We start from the raw sequence: 21,676 nt of genomic DNA on the forward strand, positions 1-21,676 counted from the left end.
GAGAGATAGATGGATGATAGGTAGGCAGGATAGGTAGATAGATGGATAGATATATAGATATATGATAGAGAGAGAGAGAGAGTGTGTGTGTGTGAGAGAGAGAGACAGATAGATGACGGATGGAGAGATAGATGGATGATAGGTAGGTAGGATAGGTAGATAGATGGATGGATAGATAGATGGATAGATAGATAGATAGATAGATAGATAGATAGATAGATAGATAGATAGATAGATTAGAGATTGATGATAGATAGATAGATAGATCGATAGATAGATATGTTGTGGGCGTGGCTGGGGTGGGCGTGGCCATGGTGGGTGTTCAACACAGGCTCAAGATGCATTTTTATCCATTCTTCCTTTCCACAGTTCTTTACAATAACCATTTTCCTATCTCTTCTACCAGATATTAGGGGCAAACATTTATTACTTATCCTTCATACTCCACTAAACTTTTTATTTCTAAATTTATACTCCAGTGTTTAATAGTAAATTGCTTTTCCAGGCAGAAAAGCTATTTATAGTATTGTATTGTTATTATTCAGCTAATAATAAAAATACAATAACATAAATAACATGATAATACAAGATCTAACAGCAGAGGGAAATTTCCAGGATAGTAAATAGAAATGGCTGTCAATTACAGATTGTTGATTGTCGATTAAATGGACCTACAGTATGTAAAATCTGGCATTAAACTGTAGAATTAACATAGGATGTTGCTTGTTTCCTATCCAGATCAGGCGCTTACTTAAGGCCACGTAATTGTAATCCAGTCCAATCCAGTCCTCCTGCAGCACTCTGCCGGCCAAAAACAGCCCACGCCAAAGCCTCATGGGCCTCCGCACGGCCTGTTTTTGGTCAACAGAGTGCTTCAGGAGGCCGGGAAGGCTGAAAATGGGCCATGTGGATATCACGTGGGGCCTCCAGGTAGTCTGTTTTTGGCCAACAGAGGCACCGCAAGCCAGTTCTTTGATATTTCCAGGCCGACCCCCGTGGGCCAGATTTGGCCCGTGGGCCTTGAGTTTGACATCTCCGATAGAGATAGTGTTGTGGTTCACCAGCAGCTTGCGGAGCTGGCAGCAGAGTCGGATAATGATGAGGCTGAGGAAGAACATGGGCCAGTCCTGGAGGCTGGGGAAGGCCCGGATGAGGGCTCTGCGTCAGAGGCAGAGATGGGGTCAGGGCCATCTGGGTGTGATGTGCGGACTCCGGAGCCTCCAGAAGCTGACAGTAGTGAGGCAGAGGAACAGGAGGAGCCTGTTCCTAGTGCACGCATGAGAAGAGCTGCTAGAAGGCAAGAGCAGCTAAAGCTAAGAGGAAGACTCGGGAGTAGGGCCAAGAGATGATTGGCCCCTCCCATAAGGCTTAAAAGACCAGCAATGGCATTTGGGCTCTTTGTTGGAAAACAACGTTGATAGACTTGCTCCTTGTCTTGCTGCATTTATTTCTTGTCGGCATCTTCTACTTTTGAACTTTTGCCAAGAAAAGCCTTTGGCAGTTTGCCTAATTAGACCAAGGTTGGTGATAAGACTGAAGACTTGTGTTATGAAGAATTTGTTTTGATTTAGTTTGGACGACGCTGAGAATGAGTTAATTCTCAGCTCTTCTAATAAAGTCTGTTTGTTTTTGAACTGAGTGCAGCTACTACTACCTACTTGGGCCTGGGTCACAACAGATAGAGACATATGAACATAGAGATATAGATGTAGATATGCTATATACCGGTAGATATAGAAGTATGCAAGATACCCATCTCATTTCTTCCATGGTTTTATTCATTAGCGGCTCATAAACTTATATATATTTTCTGTGTTTTTTTCGGGTTTCTCAGTATCAAGTGGATTTAGTATCAATGCATTTACAGAACCCCTTCCATTCACACAACTTCCCTTCTTGGTGTTCAAGATCTGCGCAGGACGCCACTCCATAAAAGCTAAACCAAGCTGCTCTTCACCGTAGGAGCTACTACCCTCTCATAAATAAAATAAAGACAAAATTTCATACATAGAAGATCAAAGTAAAGAAAAATAATATTTTTTTTAAAAGAAAAAAATACACAAGAAATCTTAAGCAGGTTATGCCAGAGAGAATTGCGGTTGGCTGGCAGTGATGAGTCCCGGTGATGGTGGAAGAGTGTCCAACTGAAGGCCTTCAACGTCTTCACCTCTTGGCGAGAGGGCTGGTCAAAATGTCCATCCATGATGTGCTTGAATGTGCCCAGAATTCCCATAAATCCCATCATCCTTCCTTCCTGTTCTGTTGCTCTCTGTTTACTGAAGAGGCCCTCCAGCTCTGATAATCCAGGGACCTTCTCAGAAGTTGTCCTAGTAGTAAGCATCTTCGTATGCATCAGTTCGTAGGCAGTAAAGGATGGCTGCTCCCAACATAAAGATGGCCGAACCCCAACCCAACCCATATCCCCAGTTGAACTCATGGTAGCTTCTCAGCGGGCTACTGTCAATGAACTTGATGGGGTAGAGAATCAAGGCGCAGACCTGGAGAACCACTGGATCAATAGAAAAATAGGAGAAATGAGTTCTGTTAAAACCACTGGCCAAGGCGTCTGTTTTGACTCGTCCTCCCTCCACTCCTCAGCCGGGCCATCTCCAACCGGGCCTTTTATCAGACTCCAAGTCTGATAATGAAGATGAACAGCTTGTTATGACTCCAGCCCCCAGCCCTGGCCCCATGCCTGGAGAGGATTCAAAGAGTGAAAGGAGAAGTCCGATAAACCTCACTTATACAGCATGTGGTCCTTTGGCTCAGCCTTCAGAGCTGCAAGCCAACCAGGTGGTAGAATTACCCGGGCCTACTCCCTCTGACCCCTCCCTTTCCCAGATGCTGACAGCAGATCCAGCTGAAGACAATTCAGGGTAGGTGGACCCTCGCTTCCGGAGATCTGAGAGGTGACGCCAGTAGAAGGACGGGTGGGGCAGGCCTGGATAAATGCTGAGTCATGGAGCCACACCCCACAGCCTATATAAAGGACCTACTTTTGGCATTCCAACCTTGAGTCAAGCAAAGTCTTATCTAGTTTGCTGATATTGGACCCTATTGCTGAAGTCACAACTTGGACTCCTGCCTGCCCTGATAAACCTCGAAGGAACTTGGCAAGCTGCAGAGGCTTCGTTGCCAAGTTTGTTACGGACTTCCTTGACTCATTCGTCGGAGTGGGGGTGGGACACGACAGCGTCAATGTTTACCCAAGAGGGTGGAGGTGGAGAGGGCTAGAGAATGAGAAGACCTACCTGCCGCAAAGAGAAGAATCGACACTATCCGATAATAGTATTTATAGTTCCCCAGGCAGAAGGCTATCAGAGACATGAGGAACGACAGCAGAGTGATGGTGCCAGCTGTCAGGATTAACACCAGGGTAGTGATTTGCCAGTCTGCAAAAGAAAAGGCAGGAGAAGAAGAAGAAGAAGAAGAAGAAGAAGAAGAAGAAGAAGAAGAAGAAGAAGAAGAAGAAGAAGAAGAAGAAGAAGAAGAAGAAGAAGAAGAAGAAGAAGAAGAAGAAGAAGAAGAAGAAGAAGAAGAAGAAGAAGAAAAACAAATGAAGGAGAAATTTAAGTCACAGTCAGTAACCATGGTAGGTAAATATTATTTGGGGGATGGGGTTTTTTTTTCGGTTTGCTTTTTTAAAAATTCTGAACAAAACTGTTGTGTCTTGCCCGCTCTCACCGCAGCCGGGGTCTGCTTATCTGCTTCCAAACGCTGAAGAATATCCTCCCGGCCCCAGCCCTGGCTCCATGCCCAGACAGGCTGAGGAGGGGGCATCTCCCGGCCTCAGCCCTGGCTCCATGCCCAAGCAGGCTGCAGAGGAAGGAGCACCCCCCGGCCCCAGCCCTGGCTCCATGCCCAGGCAAACAGAGCAGCTAGACCCCTCCCCCTCCTCCACAGCATGTGAACCTGAGGAAAGTTTATTTCCAACAGCTGCTGATTGGAGTGACCCTCGCATCAGAAGACTGGATAGGCGGAGGCAACAGAAGGAAGGGAGGGGCAGGCCTTAATGAGTGCTGAGTCATGGAGCCACACCCCCATGGCCTATATAAAGGATCTGCTTTCTGGCAGTCTCTGAGTCAGGCAAAGTCGAACTTATCTTGCTGAAGTCACTTTCTGGTCTCCTGCCTGCTCTGAGGACTTTGCTAGGACTTTGGGCAGAGCTGCAGAGGCAAGCCTGATTCGGATTTCCCTGACCCGGCCGTCAGCGGAGGAGTGGGACACGACAAAAACAGAAAATGGGATGGATGGGATGGGATGAAATAGAGTAGAGTAGAGTAGAGTAGAATGGAATGGAATGGAATGGAATGGAATAGAACAGAGTTGGAGTTGGAAGTGATCTCGAAGGTCTTCTAGTCCACCTCCCTGGTCAAGCAGGAGACCTTAACCATTCCAAATGGTTGTCCAATCTTGTCTTAAAAAGCACCAGTGTTGGAGCATCCACAACTTCTGAAGTCAAGCCTTTCCAGTGGTTAATTATTCTCACTGTCACTAAATTTCTCCTTAGTTCTAGATTGCTCCTATCCTTGATTATTTTCCATCCATTGCTTCCTTTCCTGCCTTCAGGTGCTTTAGAGAATAGCTTGACTCCCTCTTCATTGTGGCAACTCCTATCGGAAGACTGCTATCACGTGACCCCTAGTCCTTCTTTACAATAGACTAGACATACCCAATTCCTGCACCTGTTCTTCATATGTTTTAGCCTCCAGAGGAACCATTCTCTTGCTTTTACTTTTATATTCCAGCAAGCTGTTCACCCCCTTCCTTGGAACTGTATCTTGTGATTCTTAAGGAATGTCTTTATTTTTCTTTTTTATGGGCACTAAGAGCATATGCACCAAAGACAAATTCCTTCTGTGTCCAATCACATTTGGCTAATAAAGAATTCTGTTCTTTTTTTTTTTTTAATTTTTTTATTTACATTTATATCCCGCCCTTCTCCGAAGACTCAGGGCGGCTTACAGTGTATAAGGCAATAGTCTCATTCTATTTGTATATTTACAAAGTCAACTTATTGCCCCCCCAACAATCTGGGTCCTCATTTTACCTACCTTATAAAGGATGGAAGGCTGAGTCAACCTTGGGCCGGGCTTGAACCTGCAGTAATTGCAGGCTGCTGTGTTTTAATAACAGGCTTCTTACAGCCTGAGCTACCACAGCCCCTGTTCTATTATTTGTACCCTATAACTATCATTAAGTGTTGTACCTTAGAATTCTTGATGAACGTATCTTTTCTTTTCTTTTATGTACACTGAGAGCGTATGCACCAAGACAAATTTCTTGTGTGTCCAATCACACTTGGCCAATAAAAAATTCTGTTCCTATTCTATTCTACTCTATACTATTCTATTCTATTCTATTCTATACTCTACTCTACTCTACTCTACTCTACTCTATATTCTACTCTACTCTATTAACAACAAATGCTGCTCTATCAGGTGTGTGTTTGTATGAATAAATAAAGTATGTATCTGTATGTGAACGTTTCATAGTTTTTGTCCTATTCTAGAGTTGTATTCAACAAAATTTCATTTTAATGTATGCTGATTAATGTACATTCAAAATTACAATAAAGTTATTATTGTGTTGTGTTGTATTGTATTGTATTGTATTGTATTGTATTGTATTGTATTGTATTTATTCTATTCTATTCTATTCTATTCTATTCTATTCTATTCTATTCTATTCTATTCTATTTTGTAGGAGCCCCTCAAATATTGGAAGGCTGCTATCACGTCACCCCTAGTCTTTCTTTTCAACAGAATAGACATACTCAATTCCTGCAATCGTTCTTCATATGTTTTTAACCTCCAGAGAAACTGTTCTCTTGCTTTTGCTTTTATATCCCAGCAAGCTGTTCACTGCCTTTCTTGGAACTGAGCTTTCCAGAACCTCCAGAAATCATTTCAGTTTTTCAATCCCCCACATTTTTTTTTTAATTTTTCTCCTCTAAAGAAAGGACTAGAAGCAAATGCTGCTTGGAGGCTCCCCTCCCTTTTTTAAAAAAAATGTTGTTTCAGGTGCATGCTGCCAAATGGCAAGGCTCTAATACAATAAAGCAACTGGGTGCCAGGATATCTCTTTGTTTTTCCTAGAGAAGATCTTGCCACCCTCTCCAGATACCGTCTTAACGTGTCTTAGCATGAAGCGCCCCGCCACCAACACCATTAGGGCCACAACCAGGGATGGGCTGCTGGAGGTTCGCAGGGGTTCGGGAGAACCTCTAGCTAAGATTCTGTGCAGTTTGGAGAAATCCTAAATCCCACTTCTGGCTGGCCCCGCCCATCCCACCCTGCCCCTGCCAAAAGTACCCATATGGCCCGTTTTGGATGCAGGTAAGTGCATTTGGATGCGGTGGCTCAGGGGCTAGGACGTTGAGCTTCTTGATCAAAAGATCGGCAGCTCGGCGGTTCGAATCCCTAGTGCTGCCGTGTAACGGGGTGAGCTCCCATTACTTGTCCCAGCTTCTGCCAACCTAGCAGTTTCAAAAGCATGTAAAAACGCAAGTAGAAAAAATAGGGACCACCTTTGGTGGGAAGGGAACAGCGTTCCGTGTGCCTTTGGCGTTGAGTCATGCCAGCCACATGACCACGGAGACGTCTTCGGACAGCGCTGACTCTTCGGCTTTGAAACGGAGATGATCACTGCCCCCTAGAGTCAGGAACGACTAGAACATATGTGGGAGGGGAACCTTTACCTTTACCTTTAAGTGCAGGACGCGCACAGAGGCTCGGGGAGGGCAGAAAACTTTGCTTGGCAGAAGGTCGCAAAAGGAGATCACATGACACCACCCCCGGGGAGACACTGCAATTATCATAAATACCTGCCAGTTGCCAAGCATCTGGATTTTGATCACGTGACCATGGGGATGCTGCAAAGGTGATAACTGTGAAAAACGGTTATATAAGTCCCTTTTTTGCAGGGCCATTGCAGCACTAAACAGATAGTCATAAGTCGAGGACTATCTGCATTGAGGTTTAGTTGGCAATAAAGCCAAAGGTGAAGGGTAGGATCATATAGTCAAGGCTATGGTTTTCCCAGTTGCAATGTATGGCTGTGAAAGTTGGACCATAAGGAAGGCTGAGCGCCAAAGAATGGAGGCCTTTGAACTCTGGTGCTGGAGAAGACTCCTGCGAGTCCCTTGGACTGCAAGGCGATCCAACCGGTCAGTCCTAGAGGAGATCAACCCTGACTGACTGCTCTTTAGAAGGCCAGATCCTGAAGGTTAAACTCAAATACTTTGGCCACCTAAGGAGAAGGAAGGACTCACTGGAGAAGAGCCTAATGCTGGGAACGATGGAGGGCAAAAGAAGAATGGGACGATGGAGAATGAGGTGGCTGGATGGAGTCACTGAAGCAGTCGGCGTGAGCTTCAATGGACTCCAGAGGATGGTGGAGGACAGGAAGGCCTGGAGGAACATTGTCCATGAGGTTGCAATGGGTCAGACACGCCTTTGCAACTAACAACAACAAGGATAGCTGCAAATCGCATGAACTTTCTAGTTCTGTTTGTGAAACTCAGAGCCCTCTAGAACTGGGTTGCTGAAATTCAGCGGCAAAACTATTATTTTCAGCAGAATGTCTGTGTTTGTGTGTGTGTGTGTGTGTTTGTTTTGTTGTTGTTTTTTTGCAGATTAGAATGGCAGCATTGGCTCTTGCAAAGGCTTCCATTGTATGGCTGAAACGGAGGGTCCTCAGGGGCTTACATAAATCGGTAAATAAACACAGGGGAGGAAGGTTGTTCAGCCAGCTTTAAAATCCTCTTCTTTTCCCAGTTTCCCAGAATTTCCAAGCAAAGGAGAGGCAGAACCGGTGGCAAAGGGGTCTCGATTCCAAACGGAGTCACAGAGAGAAATAGTGAGTGTGTTGCCAGCCGGGAATTATTCCAGATCAACCTGTGTGATGCTGCACCAACGGAACCATCTGGAATTACTATCCTTTTCATGGTCTCCTTTTGTAGCGAAAGGGCTGATTTCCCAGCTCTGATCATCAGTCTTTTAACTGAAGCCAGATTATGCCAGAAACAGAGTGTTTAAGTTCTGGAAAGGAAAGCGAAGGGAAGGAAAGGGGGAAGGGGGAAGGGGGAAGAAGGAAGGAAGGAAGGAAGGAAGGAAGGAAGGAAAGAAAGAGGGGAGGCGAGGAGAGTAGGGGAGGGGAAGAGAAAAGGGAAGGGAAGGGAAGGGAAGGAGAGGGAAGGAGGAAGAAAAATGAAAGAAAGAAAAAGGAAGGAAGGAAGGAAGGAAGGAAGGAAGAAAGAAAGAAAGAAAGAAAGAAAAGAAAGAGGGGAGGCGAGGAGAGTAGGGAGGGAAGAGAAAGGAAGGAAGGAAGGAAGGAGAGGAAGGAGAGGAAGGAGGAAGAAAATGAAAGAAAGAAAGAAAGAAAGAAAGAAAGAAAGAAAGAAAGAAAGAAAGAAAGAAAGAAAGAAAGAGGGAGGAAGGAAGGAAGGAAGGAAGGGAGGGAGAGGGAGTAGGGAGGGAGAGGGAGGGTGCAGGAAGGGAGGGAGAGGAAGGAAGGAGAGGGAAGGAGAGGAATGAAGGAAGGAAGGAAGGAAGGAAGGGAGGGAGGGAGAGGGGAGTAGGGGAGGGGAGAGGAAAGGGAAGGAAGGAAAGAGAGAGAGAGAAAGGGGAGGGGATGGGATGGGAAGCAAGGAGGAGGGGAGAGGGGAGGGGTGCAGGGAAGGGGAGCGGAGAGGAGAGGAGAGGCTCTGACCACATTTACAAACTTTCTGTCCTGCACCACCGCCAAACCCTTCCCAATGCCCACTTTTGAAATCAATAAAAACAGGAGCAGGCTGGTCTGAACTGGAATTGGATGCCCGGTTCTAGGATTGCGGAAACATTGGTGAGCTCTGGGACGGTTGTACGGAAAATCTCTCCATCCCCATTTACTCCGGTCCTAACGGGGCCAAACACGACCTGCCCCTTAGACTCAGCCCTGGAGAGCTTGCTCCCTTCAACATTTCTTTGGTAAAGCAAAAAAGATTCCCGGGGATGTTTAGACGCGGATTTTCCCCCCCTCTCTTTTTAAAAGAAGTGTTTCAAAGTTCCTGGGGAACCTCTGGATGACCAAAACCAACTAAATTTCTGTTCCTTCTCAATAGAGGGGGTGGGGAGTTGTAGTAGACTCGGGGCTCTGCCAACCAACCGTATGCCTGGCTGAACACAAGTGGCTCACAAGCCAACACAAGATTTATAGGAAGGGTCACCGTGGCTAACTATGGAATAAACGAAGAAAACGGCTCTCTGGTTCGCAAGGGATGTGAAGGACAAGGGACTCTTTTGTCTGAGAAGAGAGGCAGTTAGGCGGGCTGGAAAAGGCTTCGTCGTCTAAACAGATGCTTCCTGTAAGGGCCTGGAAACGGAGAAACCCAAAACTTCGATCTGGCTTTGCCTCCTGTTGGTTTTTTTAATTCAAGGTGATAAAATCAAGGAAGAGGGAGCAGATTGCTTGCTCCAAGGACTCCTCACTCTCAGTGGCTTTTTCTGTTCCAGCCCCTTGGCTTTCCCCCCCCCCTGCCCCCCTCTTTGAAACTATTTCTGCCTGCTCTTTCACGTTCTCAAAGAGAAGGGTTTCAAAGCATCCGCTTCTGAGGATGATCAGTGACTTTCATGAAAGCCGGTGGAAACCCTTTATGGGCTTTTTGCTGAAAATTGGATAAAAAACGGATTGGTGATTTTTATTGATTAGAAAAGTCTGTTTAGGAAAAGAAGGGAACCATCGTATGCTATTTGGGAGGGCGAAATACTAAAGTCTATGTTTATGGTGACTACAAAGTCACTTCTTTAAATATCTTTCTTCTTCCCCCCCACCCTCATTTTTCTTCTCTCTTTCACTTTTTCTTTTATATTTCTTTTTTCTACTTTTCTTTTTATGCTTCCGAGGGTTTTTCTTTTATCTGATGCAAAATTTTCTTTTAAGGCAAGGTATATTAAATAAAAGAAAGAGTGCAGAGAAGAGCAACAAAGATGATGAGGGGACTGGAGGCTAAAACATATGAAGAACGGTTGCAGGAACTGGGCATGGCTAGTGTAATGAGGAGAAGGACCAGGGGAGACATGATAGCAGTGTTCCAATATCTCAGGGGCTGCCCCAAAGAAGAGGGAGTCTATTCTCTTCTCTTCTATTCTTCAAAGCACCCCAGGGTAGAACAAGAAGCAACGGATGAAAATTAATCAAGGAGAGAAGCAACTTAGAACTAAGGAGAAATTTCCTGAAAGTTGGAACAATTAATCAGTGGGACAACTTGCCTCCAGAAGTTGCCAATGCTCCAACACTGGAAGTTTTTAAGAAGATGTTGGATAACCATTTGTCTGAAGTGGTGTAGGATTTCCTGCCTAGGCAGGGGGTTGGACTAGAAGACCTCCAAGGTCCCTTCCAACTCTGTTATTATTATTATTAAACCTGTCGATGATACCTCTCTCCACTAGTGGGTATTCAGCCGGTCAGACAGGTTCAGCTGAACCAGTAGCTAAATCGCGGGCAAGCGCACCCGCTCACCCCAGCTCTATGCCATCCTATTTAGGCACATTTTTTAGGCCAGGCACATGCGCGGAAGGGGCTCATGTGAGCAAAGCGCATGCGCATAAGCCCGGGCACATACGCAGAAGGCAGGCGCACACATAAACTGAGTGTACACGTGCAAGGCGAACCAGTAGTAACATATTGTGAAACCCACCACTGCCTCTCTCTCTCTCTCCCGCCTCCTCCAAACCATCTTCTCTATGATCTCCCCGTTCTTGCAAATTTTTTTTTTTTGCATTTATATCCCGCCCTTCTCCGAAGACTCAGGGCGGCTTACACTATGTCAAGCAATAGTCTTCATCCATTTGTATATTATATACAAAATCAACTTTTATTGCCGCCAACAATCTGGGTCCTCATTTTACCTACCTTATAAAGGATGGAAGGCTGAGTCAACCTTGGGCCTGGTGGGACTAGAACCTGCAGTAATTGCAAGCAGCTGCTGTTAATAATAGGCTGCATTAGCCTGTTGCGCCACCAGAGGCCGCTTGGTTTGTGTTCCAAATAAAACGGGTATGGTTTGTTTGTTTTTTTTCAAGCATAATTATTTATTTGGGTGTAAGTTCCTCTCAGAACAGACAATTCAGAGACATCACCACTTCATCATATGCACAAGTTATGTCAACCTCCTTCAATTATTACTAAGTATTTATATATCATTTGGAAGCCCCATGAGCTTCAATCAGTGACTAGCAACTGTACATAAAAAAATGAAGGTAAAGGTTCCCCTTTGCACACGTGTGTTAGTCATTCCTGACTCTAGGGGGCAGTGCTCATCTCCGTTTCAAAGCCAAAGAGCCAGCGCTGTCCAAAGACGTCTCCATGGTCATGTGACCGGCATGACTCAACGCCAAAGGTGCACGGAACACCGTTCCCTTCCCACCAAAGGTGGTCCCCATTTTTCTACTTGCGTTTTTTACCTGCTTTCAAACTGCTAGGTTGGCAGAAGCTGGGACAAGTAATGGGAGCTCACCCGGTTACGTGGCACTAGGGATTCGAACCGCTGAACTGCCGACCTTTCAATCGACAAGCTCAGCGTCTTACCCGCTAAGCCACCGCGTCCCTAGCAACTGTACATACGACAATGCTTTTATATATGATAAAAGAAGACAGAGAAGGACATCTGCTTTTAGAATTAGGAAGTCCACGTTATTTTTGAGGATGTACCAAAAATCTCCAGCCTCTCTTTCTGCTAAACTTGACAAAAGCTCCCAACACACCAAGACCAATACAAGATGAAGTGCCGATAAGAAAACTGTTAGTTTTGGCTCCTATCATTATCCTCGATGCCTCTCTCTCTCTCTCCCGCCTTCATATATCTCCTCCAAACCATCTTCTCTATGATCTCCCAGTTCTTGCAAAATGGGTTTGTTTTCCAAATAAAACGGGTATGTTTTAAATGACCCGTCTTCCTTGGCTTGGTTTCCTTTATCATCTTTTCAACTCTTAACTACTAAGGAGTGTGGTTTTCCTCTCTGTTTATATTCTAGTGGCTCGCTCTGTCCGTGTTGCTGAGGGTGGCCTGAGAGGTTCTTTGTTTGGGCTATTTAGTGTTGGCTTCTTTGGCAGTTCCTTCATCAGACCAACAATGTTGGCTTGTTTAGCAATCCCTTCATCAGACCAAGTAAGCAAAACCCCAATCAAGGAACTGGCAAAACACAGGAGTGGGTTTCAAAATTTTTAGCAAGGGCTTCTTTGCCCAGTTGCTGGATGGGCATGGCCATGGTGGGCATGGCCTAGTCATCCTCCTGCACCATGGGGGTGGGGTGGGGTCATTTTTGCCCTCCCCGGGCTCTTCTCCTGGAGGCTTTTCTCGAGCCTCAGGGAGGGCGAAAACAGCCTCCCCAGGCTCCGGAGGCCCTCTGGAACTTCCAGTAGGCCCGTTTTTCACCCTCCCCGAGCCTCTGTGCGCACCCTGCACTTACCTGCATCCCAAATGGGCTGCGTGGGGACTCCTGGGAGGGGCGGGGTGGGTGGGGCCAGCCAGGAGTGGGATTTGGGGGTTCTTCGAACTGCCCAGAATCTTAGCTAGAGTTTCTCCTAAAGCCCGGCAAACCCCCAGCAGCCCTCCCCCGCCAACAGCCCAACCAAAGAACCTCCGATACCATTCCCACCAAGACCGACAGAGTATCAGCAGAGAGCAAATCCCATTCTTAACCAGCACTGATGATGTTACCTAGTTGGGTCAGGAAACGTCTGTAAGAAAACAACCAAACTCAGAGAGAACCGAGGATCGGTGATAGAGAACATTATCTAACAGCAGTTGCCTTCTTTAAACAAGACCTCTTCTGTGCTTCACTCCAAAATATCAGAGGAGGTGACAGAAGATTTGGGAAGCCAAACAGGTGGTCAGCCAATGAACTGCACATAAATCACCGGATTTAAGCACAGGGTGGGGATGGGGGCAGTGCAGCCAACCTACACATCTGTTGCTCCCCATCGCAAGCCTAAGCCACAGCCGCCTCCGTGCAAGACGAATCGGCACACTGCCCTCACCCCCCCCCCATTCCCACTTTCAAATTTGCACGCTTGAACTGCAACAAAGAAAGAAAAATAAAAGTTTGCAGCAGGCTCCTGGCGCTGGCCCTCCTGCTTGGACCGTGTCTCCTGGGTTTCTTCCAAGAAAGCAGAATTTATAGGCAGGATATGCCAACTCTTGTCCCCTTGTTTCAAGAAGTCTGCATGTGGGTTTTGGCTCAATCCTTTTACTAGACAAACTTGAACCGGAGAGTTGTTATGGAGACCAAAACCTTGCCGAGGATTGGAATAAACAAGAGCACGTTAGTTAGAGCAAAACGCTCTCTGAATCAAGCTTGACTCTGGCATACATTCATACAGAATAACAGAGCTGGAAGGCACCTTGGAGGCCTTTTAGTCCAGCCCTCTGCTTAAGCAGGAGACTCTATACCAGGGCTCTCCACCCTTGGCAACTTTAAGACTTGTTGTTGTGACTCCAGCCCCCGAACCTGGCCCCTTGCCCGAAAGTGACTCAGCGAGTGAGGGGGAAGGGATGGTAAGGCTTACCTCGGGAGCACCGATTCCTGTGGCTCGGCTCCAGGAGCCAGAACCAGACCAGTCGGAGGACGTAATGAGGCCGTCATCCCCTGATTCCTCCCTTCCCCAGGCTACGCCTTCAGACCCAGCTGATAATAATAATCAAGCTTGGCTTGACCCGTGCTTCAGAAGATTAGAGAGGCGGCGTCATCACAGGATATATAAGGAGCTTTGGGACTGCTCTCACTCCACGGGAAGCAAAAGTTTAGCTGAACCATTTCAAAAAGAGCTGAAAGTCTTGCTACATGAGTCATTTGTTTGAACTTTGGCAGGCAGCTGCGATTTCTCTGCCAGGACTGATAAGAGCTGTGAATCCACTGGCTGAAGGCCAGCTCGTGGGTCTGAAGTGGGGAAGGAGACAGAACACTTGTGGACTTCAACTCCCAGAGTTCCTCAGCCAGCAAATTCTGGGAGTTGAAGTCTTAAAGTTGCCAAGGTTGGAGACCCCTGCTCTATTCAATTCCAAACAAATGGTTGACCAATCTCTTCTTTAAAACCTCCGGTGATGGAGCACCCACAACCTCTGCAGGCAAGCTATTTCGGGTAGATTATCTGAAAATTACCCAGATGTGCCTTGCCCTCGTCTCCTTCTCAGCAATGTTTCCCGACTTTCCATTCTAACTTACAAGTTGGGTTATACTTCTTCGTGGTCTCCCACCTCCTCCAAACTCACCAGCTGAGTTTGCTTTTCAAAGATCATCTAAAGTCACTTAGAGGTTACAAGATGATGTGGAACTTTCTGTGTTACAATCGAGGTAACGCAGCCACACTCAACTTTGAAGGACCGAATTCCTGAATCTACCTGAACTTTTTTTTTGACTATGTTGTAGCAACAGCAGCAAAATGTTTTGGAGAAAAGACACACATTTCTTTCCAGAAGGTCTACCTCCATCAATCATTCATACCTTTCTAAAGCTAGATAACTGCTGTAGAGGGGGGGTTACCTTTGAAGGCTGTTTGGACAATTCACAAATTTATCACCCAGCTGCCTAATTCCTAGGCAAGTTGGATTGATCTCCAAGAGATGGTTAGGAGTGAGGTTTCACCTCTGAATTATAAATGGAGACAGATGGGTTCAATCCTTCTTTAGATGTTTTATTCGGTAATCTGGATTTAGTCCTTTTCCCCTGACCTCAAGCAGCGAAGAGACAAGTTTAAGCATATTTCCTGAATTAGCCACAATTGCTTGAGTTTGCACAACTATGAGGCACATCTTATGAACCACAATTGCTGGGTTCAAATAATCTCTGAAAACAAAGCCAAACCGACCCAATTTGGCATGACTGGGATGTCTCCTACCAATTTTGCCCTTGTCTGGGATTAGACAGAGGGGACAAGGAGGGGGTGAACAGATTCTGTCTTGAAGACCCTTGTCAAAACATCTCTGCTGTGTTTTCCTTGCCTTTCCGTCATCTCCAGTTTCTCGGAATTTTGTGTGTTGTTTTTTTTTTAATGTATATGCAGCTATGTTGGGACAGAAGAAGAAAAAACATTCAGCCTTCCAAGAATCACCAGAGTTACCATCCTTGGAAATGGTTGCAACAGAAGGGGTTTTTTTAGCAAGAATTCCATAAGGAAGGCTGAGCGCAAAGAACTGAGACCTTTGAACTGTGCTGGAGAAGACTCCTGCGAGTCCCTTGGACTGCAAGGCGATCCAACTGGTCACTCCTAGAGGAGATCAACCCTGACTGCTCTTTAGAAGGCCAGATCCTGAAGAGGAAACTCAAATATTTTGGCCACCTGATGAGAAGGAAGGACTCAATGGAGAAGAGCCTAATGCTGGGAAAGATTGAGGGCAAAAGAAGAAGGGGAAGACAGAGAATGAGGTGGCTGGATGGAGTCACTGAAGCAGCCAGCGTGAGCTTAAATGGACTCCAGAGGATGTTAGAGGACAGGAAGACCTGGAGGAATGTTGTCCATGGGGTCGCGATGGGTCGGACATGACTTCGCAACTAACAACAACAACAAAACCAGGAATTATTTCCATCCCTGGAAGATCCTTCTCTTTCACTTGAGGTCTCTCTGACTTCTTCAATGACCAACTAGGGAACAAATAACCTGAATTTTTCCAAAATCCATAGAGGTTATTGTTGGAGTGTCTTCTTTTAATTGTGACTGCATATAGAATTTTATAATCAAAGAACCAGATTGTTTTTAAAAAAAATTCTCCAAATTAATACTGCTTTTTTAAAACAGTGGGGTTATTTCCCCTCTCTCTTCTACACAGCACTTCCATTGTATGGGAGACCATTGTCCCTGAATGATGGTTAGCCAGCAACTGTCAGGAAGTACAGTTAGGGTTAAGAAGTGCAAAGAATCAGGTCCTTATGTCAAAAGCCCTCTTGGACCAAAGACCAAAGATTCACCTCCATCGATCTTGTTTCTTCTATCTAGGAAGCTGTCATGTTATAAAGGATGTTTTCCAGGGGTGAAATCCAAATTTTTTTACTACTGGTTCTGTGGGCGTGGCTTGGTGGGCGTGGTGTGGCTTGGTGGGCGTGGTGTGGCTTGGTGGGCATGGCAGGGGTACGATACTGCAAAATCCCAATTCTCTCCCCATTCCTGGAGGAAGTTTATTGCAAAACCCCCATTCCCTCCCCACTCTTGGGAGAAGGATATTGCAAAATCCCCATTCCGTCCCCACTCCTGGGGGAAGGATACTGCAAAATCCCCATTCCCTCCCCTCTCCTGGGAGAAGGATATTGCAAAACCCCCATTCCCTCCCCACTCCTGGGGGAAGGATATTGCAAAATCTCCATTCCCATTGTTAGATATTGACAGTTTGCATAGTTTTCTATCTGGTCCATTGTTTGAGCGGGAAGAATACTCAAACATGATTGGCGGAGCCCTGTGGCAGCTCCCTATATCAGAGAGGCTGGCTGCTGGATTGTACATAGTTTGCTGAATAAAGAGCTGATGTCTGAAGCCTGTCTCCAGTCTCCTCCTTCTCCCAACTAACACCCACCCCATGCTGGGGCCAGTTTTTGCCAATTCTCCGAAATGCTCAAAATTTCCACTACCGGTTCTCCAGAACCTGTCAAACCCTGCTTGATTTCACCCCTGGTGTTTTCCCTTTATTTACGTCGCATTTGGACAAACAGGGGTAATCTGCAAAATTTCCTTTCAGCTACGACCAGAAGACCCTAAGAACAACTCTGTGGGTCACATATAGAGCCCAAGCAGCATCTTGTTTTTGTACAGTCGTGGGACATCCACATACTAGACATGAACGCAACAGCAGGGCCATTTCCCCAGCTCATGATTATCCAGATATGTTGGGTGACACATCAATGAATCAGCAGCGATGAAGTTGACTCCACACAAAGACTAAAATATCCTTTTAGCTTTCTGGAGGAGGAAGTTATGAGGAAGGAATGTTCTTGTCTAGCTTATCGAATTGTCCCTAGGGTCAATCAGGAAGGGGAAATGAGGAAGGCTACACATCTTTGGATGTTGGACCATAGGGAAGGCTGAGCGCCAAAGAATTGAGGTCTTTGAACGCTGGTGCTGGAGAAGATTCCTGCGCATCCCTTGGACTGCAAGGGGATCCAACCGGTCAGTCCTAGAGGAGATCAACCCTGACTGCTCCTTAGAAGGCCAGATCCTGAAGAGGAAACTCAAATACTTTGGCCACCTAATGAGAAGGAAGGATTCACTGGAGAAGAGCCTAATGCTGGGAAAGATTGAGGGCAAAAGAAGACAGGGACAGCAGAGAATGAAGTGGCATTCTCCATGGGGTTGCGATGGGTCGGACACGACTTCACAACTAACAACAAAAACACATATTTGGAGGAAATAAAGGAATTACATGCAACCTTAAAGAAAAATCAAAGTCTATGGAGATTCTCAGTCATCCAGGTCATGGTTGTCCCAAAGCAGAGGTGAAATCCAGCAGGTTCTGGCAAACTGGTAGCGGAAATTTTGAGTAGTTCAGAGAACCGGCAAATATCAACTCTGGCTGGCCCCAGAGTGGGTTGGGAATAGAGATTTTGCAATATCCTTCCCCCAGGAGTGGGGAGGGAATGGAGATTTTGCAATATCTTTCTCCCAGGAGTGGGGAGGGAATGGAGATTTTGCAGTATCCTTCCTCTGGAGTGGGGAGGGAATGGAGATTTTGCAGCATCCTTCCCCTGCCACGCCCACCAAGCCACGCCCACAGAAGTAAAAAACTTTGGATGTCACCACTGTCCCAAAGGTGTTTTTTTTTTTCAAGAGCCAACTGGGCTTTCTGGTTTTTTTCTTTGAAGATGTTTCGCTTCGCATCCAAAAAGCTTCTTCAGCTCTGACTGGATGGTGGGGAATGGAAGGATCCAGTCAGAGCTGAAGAAGCTTCTTGGATGAGAAGTGAAATGTCTTCAAAGAAAAAAACCAGAAAGTCCAGTTGCCTCTTGGGGAAAAAAAAGCACCTTTGGGACAAAAACCAAAGATGAAAATGATACTGGGAGTCTTTTAATACTCAGGTTTGGAAACCAGCCCATAATCGTTCTCTTTCTCCCATTATCCGATGGAGACTTTTGCGTATTTGATGGCAATAGAGCAGATAGAAATCTTGACAGGCAGAATGTGAATCTTGAATCTTGATGTAAAGAGAAGATCCCGGGACCAGTGAACTGTTATCTACCCTAGCAGCAATGCAGTGATCCCAGGGATCAACTAGGAAAATAAGAAGGACTTGCTCCCCAGAAAAACCCACAACCAGAATAGACCTAGTCGTTCCCGACTCTAGGGGGCGGTGCTCATCTCCGTTTCAAAGCCGAAGAGCCAGCGCTGTCCGAAGATGTCTCCGTGGTCATGTGGCCGGCATGACTCAACGCCAAAGGCGCACGGAACGCTGTTCCTTTCCCAAAGCAAAGCTGGCTGAGGAATTCTGGGAGTTGAAGTCCACAAGTCTTAAAGTTGCCAAGGTTGGAGAACCCTTTTCTATTTGACATTTTATTAGATCTAGTAGCCATCCTCGTCTCCTAGTCCAGTACTTTTTCACTTCAGGACATAACCACCAAACTGATAAGTTACTTTTATACAGGTGGTCCTCGACTAACAAAAAGTTCATTTAGTGACCGTTTGAAGTTACAACATCACTGAAAAAATGTGACTTATGACCGTATTTCACAGTGACGACCTTTGCAGCATCTCTATATGCTCATGGGATCAAAATTCAGACCCCCTTTTTTTTTGTTGTTTACATTTATACCCCGCCCTTCTCCGAAGACTCAGGGCGGCTTACAGTGTGTAAGGCAATAGTCTCATTCTATTTGTATATTTTTACAAAGTCAACTTATTGCCCCCCCCAACAATCTGGGTCCTCATTTTACCTACCTTATAAAGGATGGAAGGCTGAGTCAACCTTGGGCCTGATGGGACTCGAACCTGCAGTAATTGCAGGCTACTGTGTTCTTAATAACAGGCTTTACCAGCGTGAGCTAAACCGGCCCCTTGGCAACTGGTTCATACTTACAATCGTTATTAGTGTCCCGGGATCCTGGGAACTCCTTTTGCGACCTTCTGACCAGCAAAACCAACGGGGAAGCCAGATTCACTTAATTTATCTTCACTAATTTATCAACTGCAGTGTTTTTGCTTAACAACGGTGGCAAGAAAGATCGTAAAATGAGCCACCACTAAGTATCAGATAAAAAAAATATCGAATAGCATATGAGTAAATTTAGGAAATATTTTGTATTAGATTTATTTCTGAAGGAGAGGGGAATTGAGAGTGTGATTATGTGTGGAGTGACTAGAGATTATAATTTAGGAATTATTTTAGATTATGATTGTTAGTTTTGATACCCTGCATTTTGTTCTGGGAAGTCGGGGTGGGGGGTAAGGGGGAGGGGAATTGGGGAATTGGGGGGTTGAGGCTAGAGATGGAGTGATGGTTAATGTACAGGGATTATTGAAGATGTATAAATATAATTAATGTAGGGCCGGGTCTGCCCAGTTGCCATTTTAGAACGGTGGGGAGGGAGAAAAGAGGAGAGAGTAGGAGGTAGGAAAGAGGAGAAGAGGAAGGAAGAGGGGTAGAAGAGGGAGAAGGAAGGTGTAGGGTGGAGGGAGGAGAGGATGTAGATAAGAGAAGGAGAGGAAGGTCTGGAAAGTAGAAGGTAGAAGAGGGAAGAGTGTTAAAAAGTGGGGTGGTGACTGGACAGGCCCGACTAATTGTATATAACTGTACATTGAATGAGTTGTTCGACATGATCGTAAAAATAAAACATTTTTATGGGGAAAAAAAAATGAGCCACCACTCGCTTAACAGTTAATTCATTTAACAGTTAATTCATTTAAGTGTGGCAAGACAGGTCATAAAATGGGATGCGGCTCACTTAACAGATGAATGTCTTACTTAACAACAGAAACTTTGTTTGGGTTCAATTATGGTCGTCAGTCAAGGACTTCCTGTACTGGGATGTTTTTCTGACCTTAAAATGTTGCTCCTACAGCCCAAAATACGGCCATTTCTTGTGTTTATTTATTGATCATATAGCAATTGTCGATCTGACCTTAGTATCATTCACTGATCAAACTACAGGTAATTCTCGACTTATAACCGTTCACTTAGCCACCATCCGAAGTTACCATGGCAATGAAGAAAGTCGCCTACAACCAGCCCTTGAATTTACAACAATCACAACATTCCAACGGTGGTTGTAACTTGAGGAGCACACTTGTCAAACATCGCCTGCTGTCCTCGCTTGGGGCTTGGGGCTTGGGGCCTGGCATGCCAGGTGAATCTGGGTATCGTGGTTTGCAAGCTTGTGGTTTGTGATGTGGGACCACGTGTGAACCTCAGCCATTGTGGTTAAATCATTAAGCTGCGGTTAAGCAAATAATTGCTTATGAATCCAGCTGGTAACCTCCATTACCCAGTCTATCTTGCTTTTTAAAGGGATTCATGTCTTTATTAACACTTAGGATGGAGATATTTTTTTAATTCCTCCTTGTATCTTACACCCCCTTTCCCTCCCTCCTTTCCCTTCCCTTCGTTTCCTACTTTCTTTTATTTTCTTTGTATTTTATATAATAAAACAAATAAAAAAATTAACATATTCAAAAATTTAACGAGGTACTAATACCACTCTATAAAGCCTCAGTAAGACCACACCTAGAAGACTGCATCTAGTTTTGGTCACTGGATGTTGAAAAAAAAATGTTGAGACTCTAGAAAAAGTGCAGAGAAGACCAACCAAGATGATTAGGGGACTGGAGGCTAAAACATACCATGCACAGTTGCAGGAACTGGGCATGGCTAGTCTAGTGAAGAGAAGGACTAGGGGGAGACAGGATAGCAGTTTATCCAATATTTGAGGGGCTGCCCCAGAGAGGAATTGAGGGTCAAGCTATTTTCCAAAGCACCTGAAGGCCAGACAAGGAATAATGGATGGAAACTGACCAAGGAGAGATTCAACCTAGAAATAAGGAGAAATTTTCTGACAGTGAGAGCCATCAACCCATGGAACAGAAGTTGCCTTCGGAAGTGGAAGTGGGAGCTTCATCTCTGGAAGCTTTCAAGAAGAGACCCGACTGCCATCGGTCAGAAATGGTGTAGGATCTCCTGCTTGGGGGAGGGGTTGGACTAGATAACCTACAAGTTTCCTTCCAACTCTGTAAAACTTAGGAAAATAAGGAAGATCCTTAAAAAAACCATCAAAGTTAACGAGTTGAAGTTTGATACTCGGCTACTTCCCACCACCGGCTGCGCCCAACCCTTTAACTTAACAACCCAGCGTGCAGCCGAGCGCTTCCCACGATCCGGACTTCGGTGCTAGTAATCCTCCCCAGCATCAGCACCCCCCCACCACCCCGATCTTCCCGCCTCGGGATCCCGGACACCCATCCCACTCCGCTTACCGCTTCCGAAAGTGGAGAAGCACTGCCAGCCGCCCAGGAGTTGCCGACACTCCTTCCAAAGAGAGAGTGAGTAGCGTTCCGACGTGACCCAGGCTGGGCTCAGTAGCGCAGCCACATCCAGCGCCAGCGCCAGGAAAGCGCAGAGCAGCGCGATCAGCTTGAAGGGGCGCACCGTCAAACCCCCTTCCTCGGCCCCCGACATCCTTGCCCCGGAGGTCCCCCCCCACCCCGATAAGAAAGGAGGAGAAGAACC

The 21,676-nt window shown here is 45.9% G+C and overlaps 1 protein-coding gene across 1 annotated transcript; it reads right to left on the reverse strand.

Moving 5' to 3' along the window:
- Window positions 1-1,760: 1,760 nt before the first annotated feature.
- Window positions 1,761-21,640, reverse strand: LOC131183863 (transmembrane protein 47-like). Its single transcript, XM_058154603.1, has 3 exons — window positions 21,424-21,640; window positions 3,252-3,392; window positions 1,761-2,509 (listed from the first exon to the last, which is right to left on the reverse strand). Exons 1-3 carry the CDS (start codon window positions 21,623-21,625, stop codon window positions 2,328-2,330), a joined length of 525 nt encoding a protein of 174 aa, XP_058010586.1. The 5' UTR covers window positions 21,626-21,640; the 3' UTR covers window positions 1,761-2,327.
- Between the last annotated feature and the right edge of the window lie 36 nt (window positions 21,641-21,676).

This window comes from Ahaetulla prasina, chromosome 11 (assembly GCF_028640845.1).
Source record: "Ahaetulla prasina isolate Xishuangbanna chromosome 11, ASM2864084v1, whole genome shotgun sequence".
NCBI classification, from domain to species: Eukaryota; Metazoa; Chordata; class Lepidosauria; order Squamata; family Colubridae; genus Ahaetulla; species Ahaetulla prasina.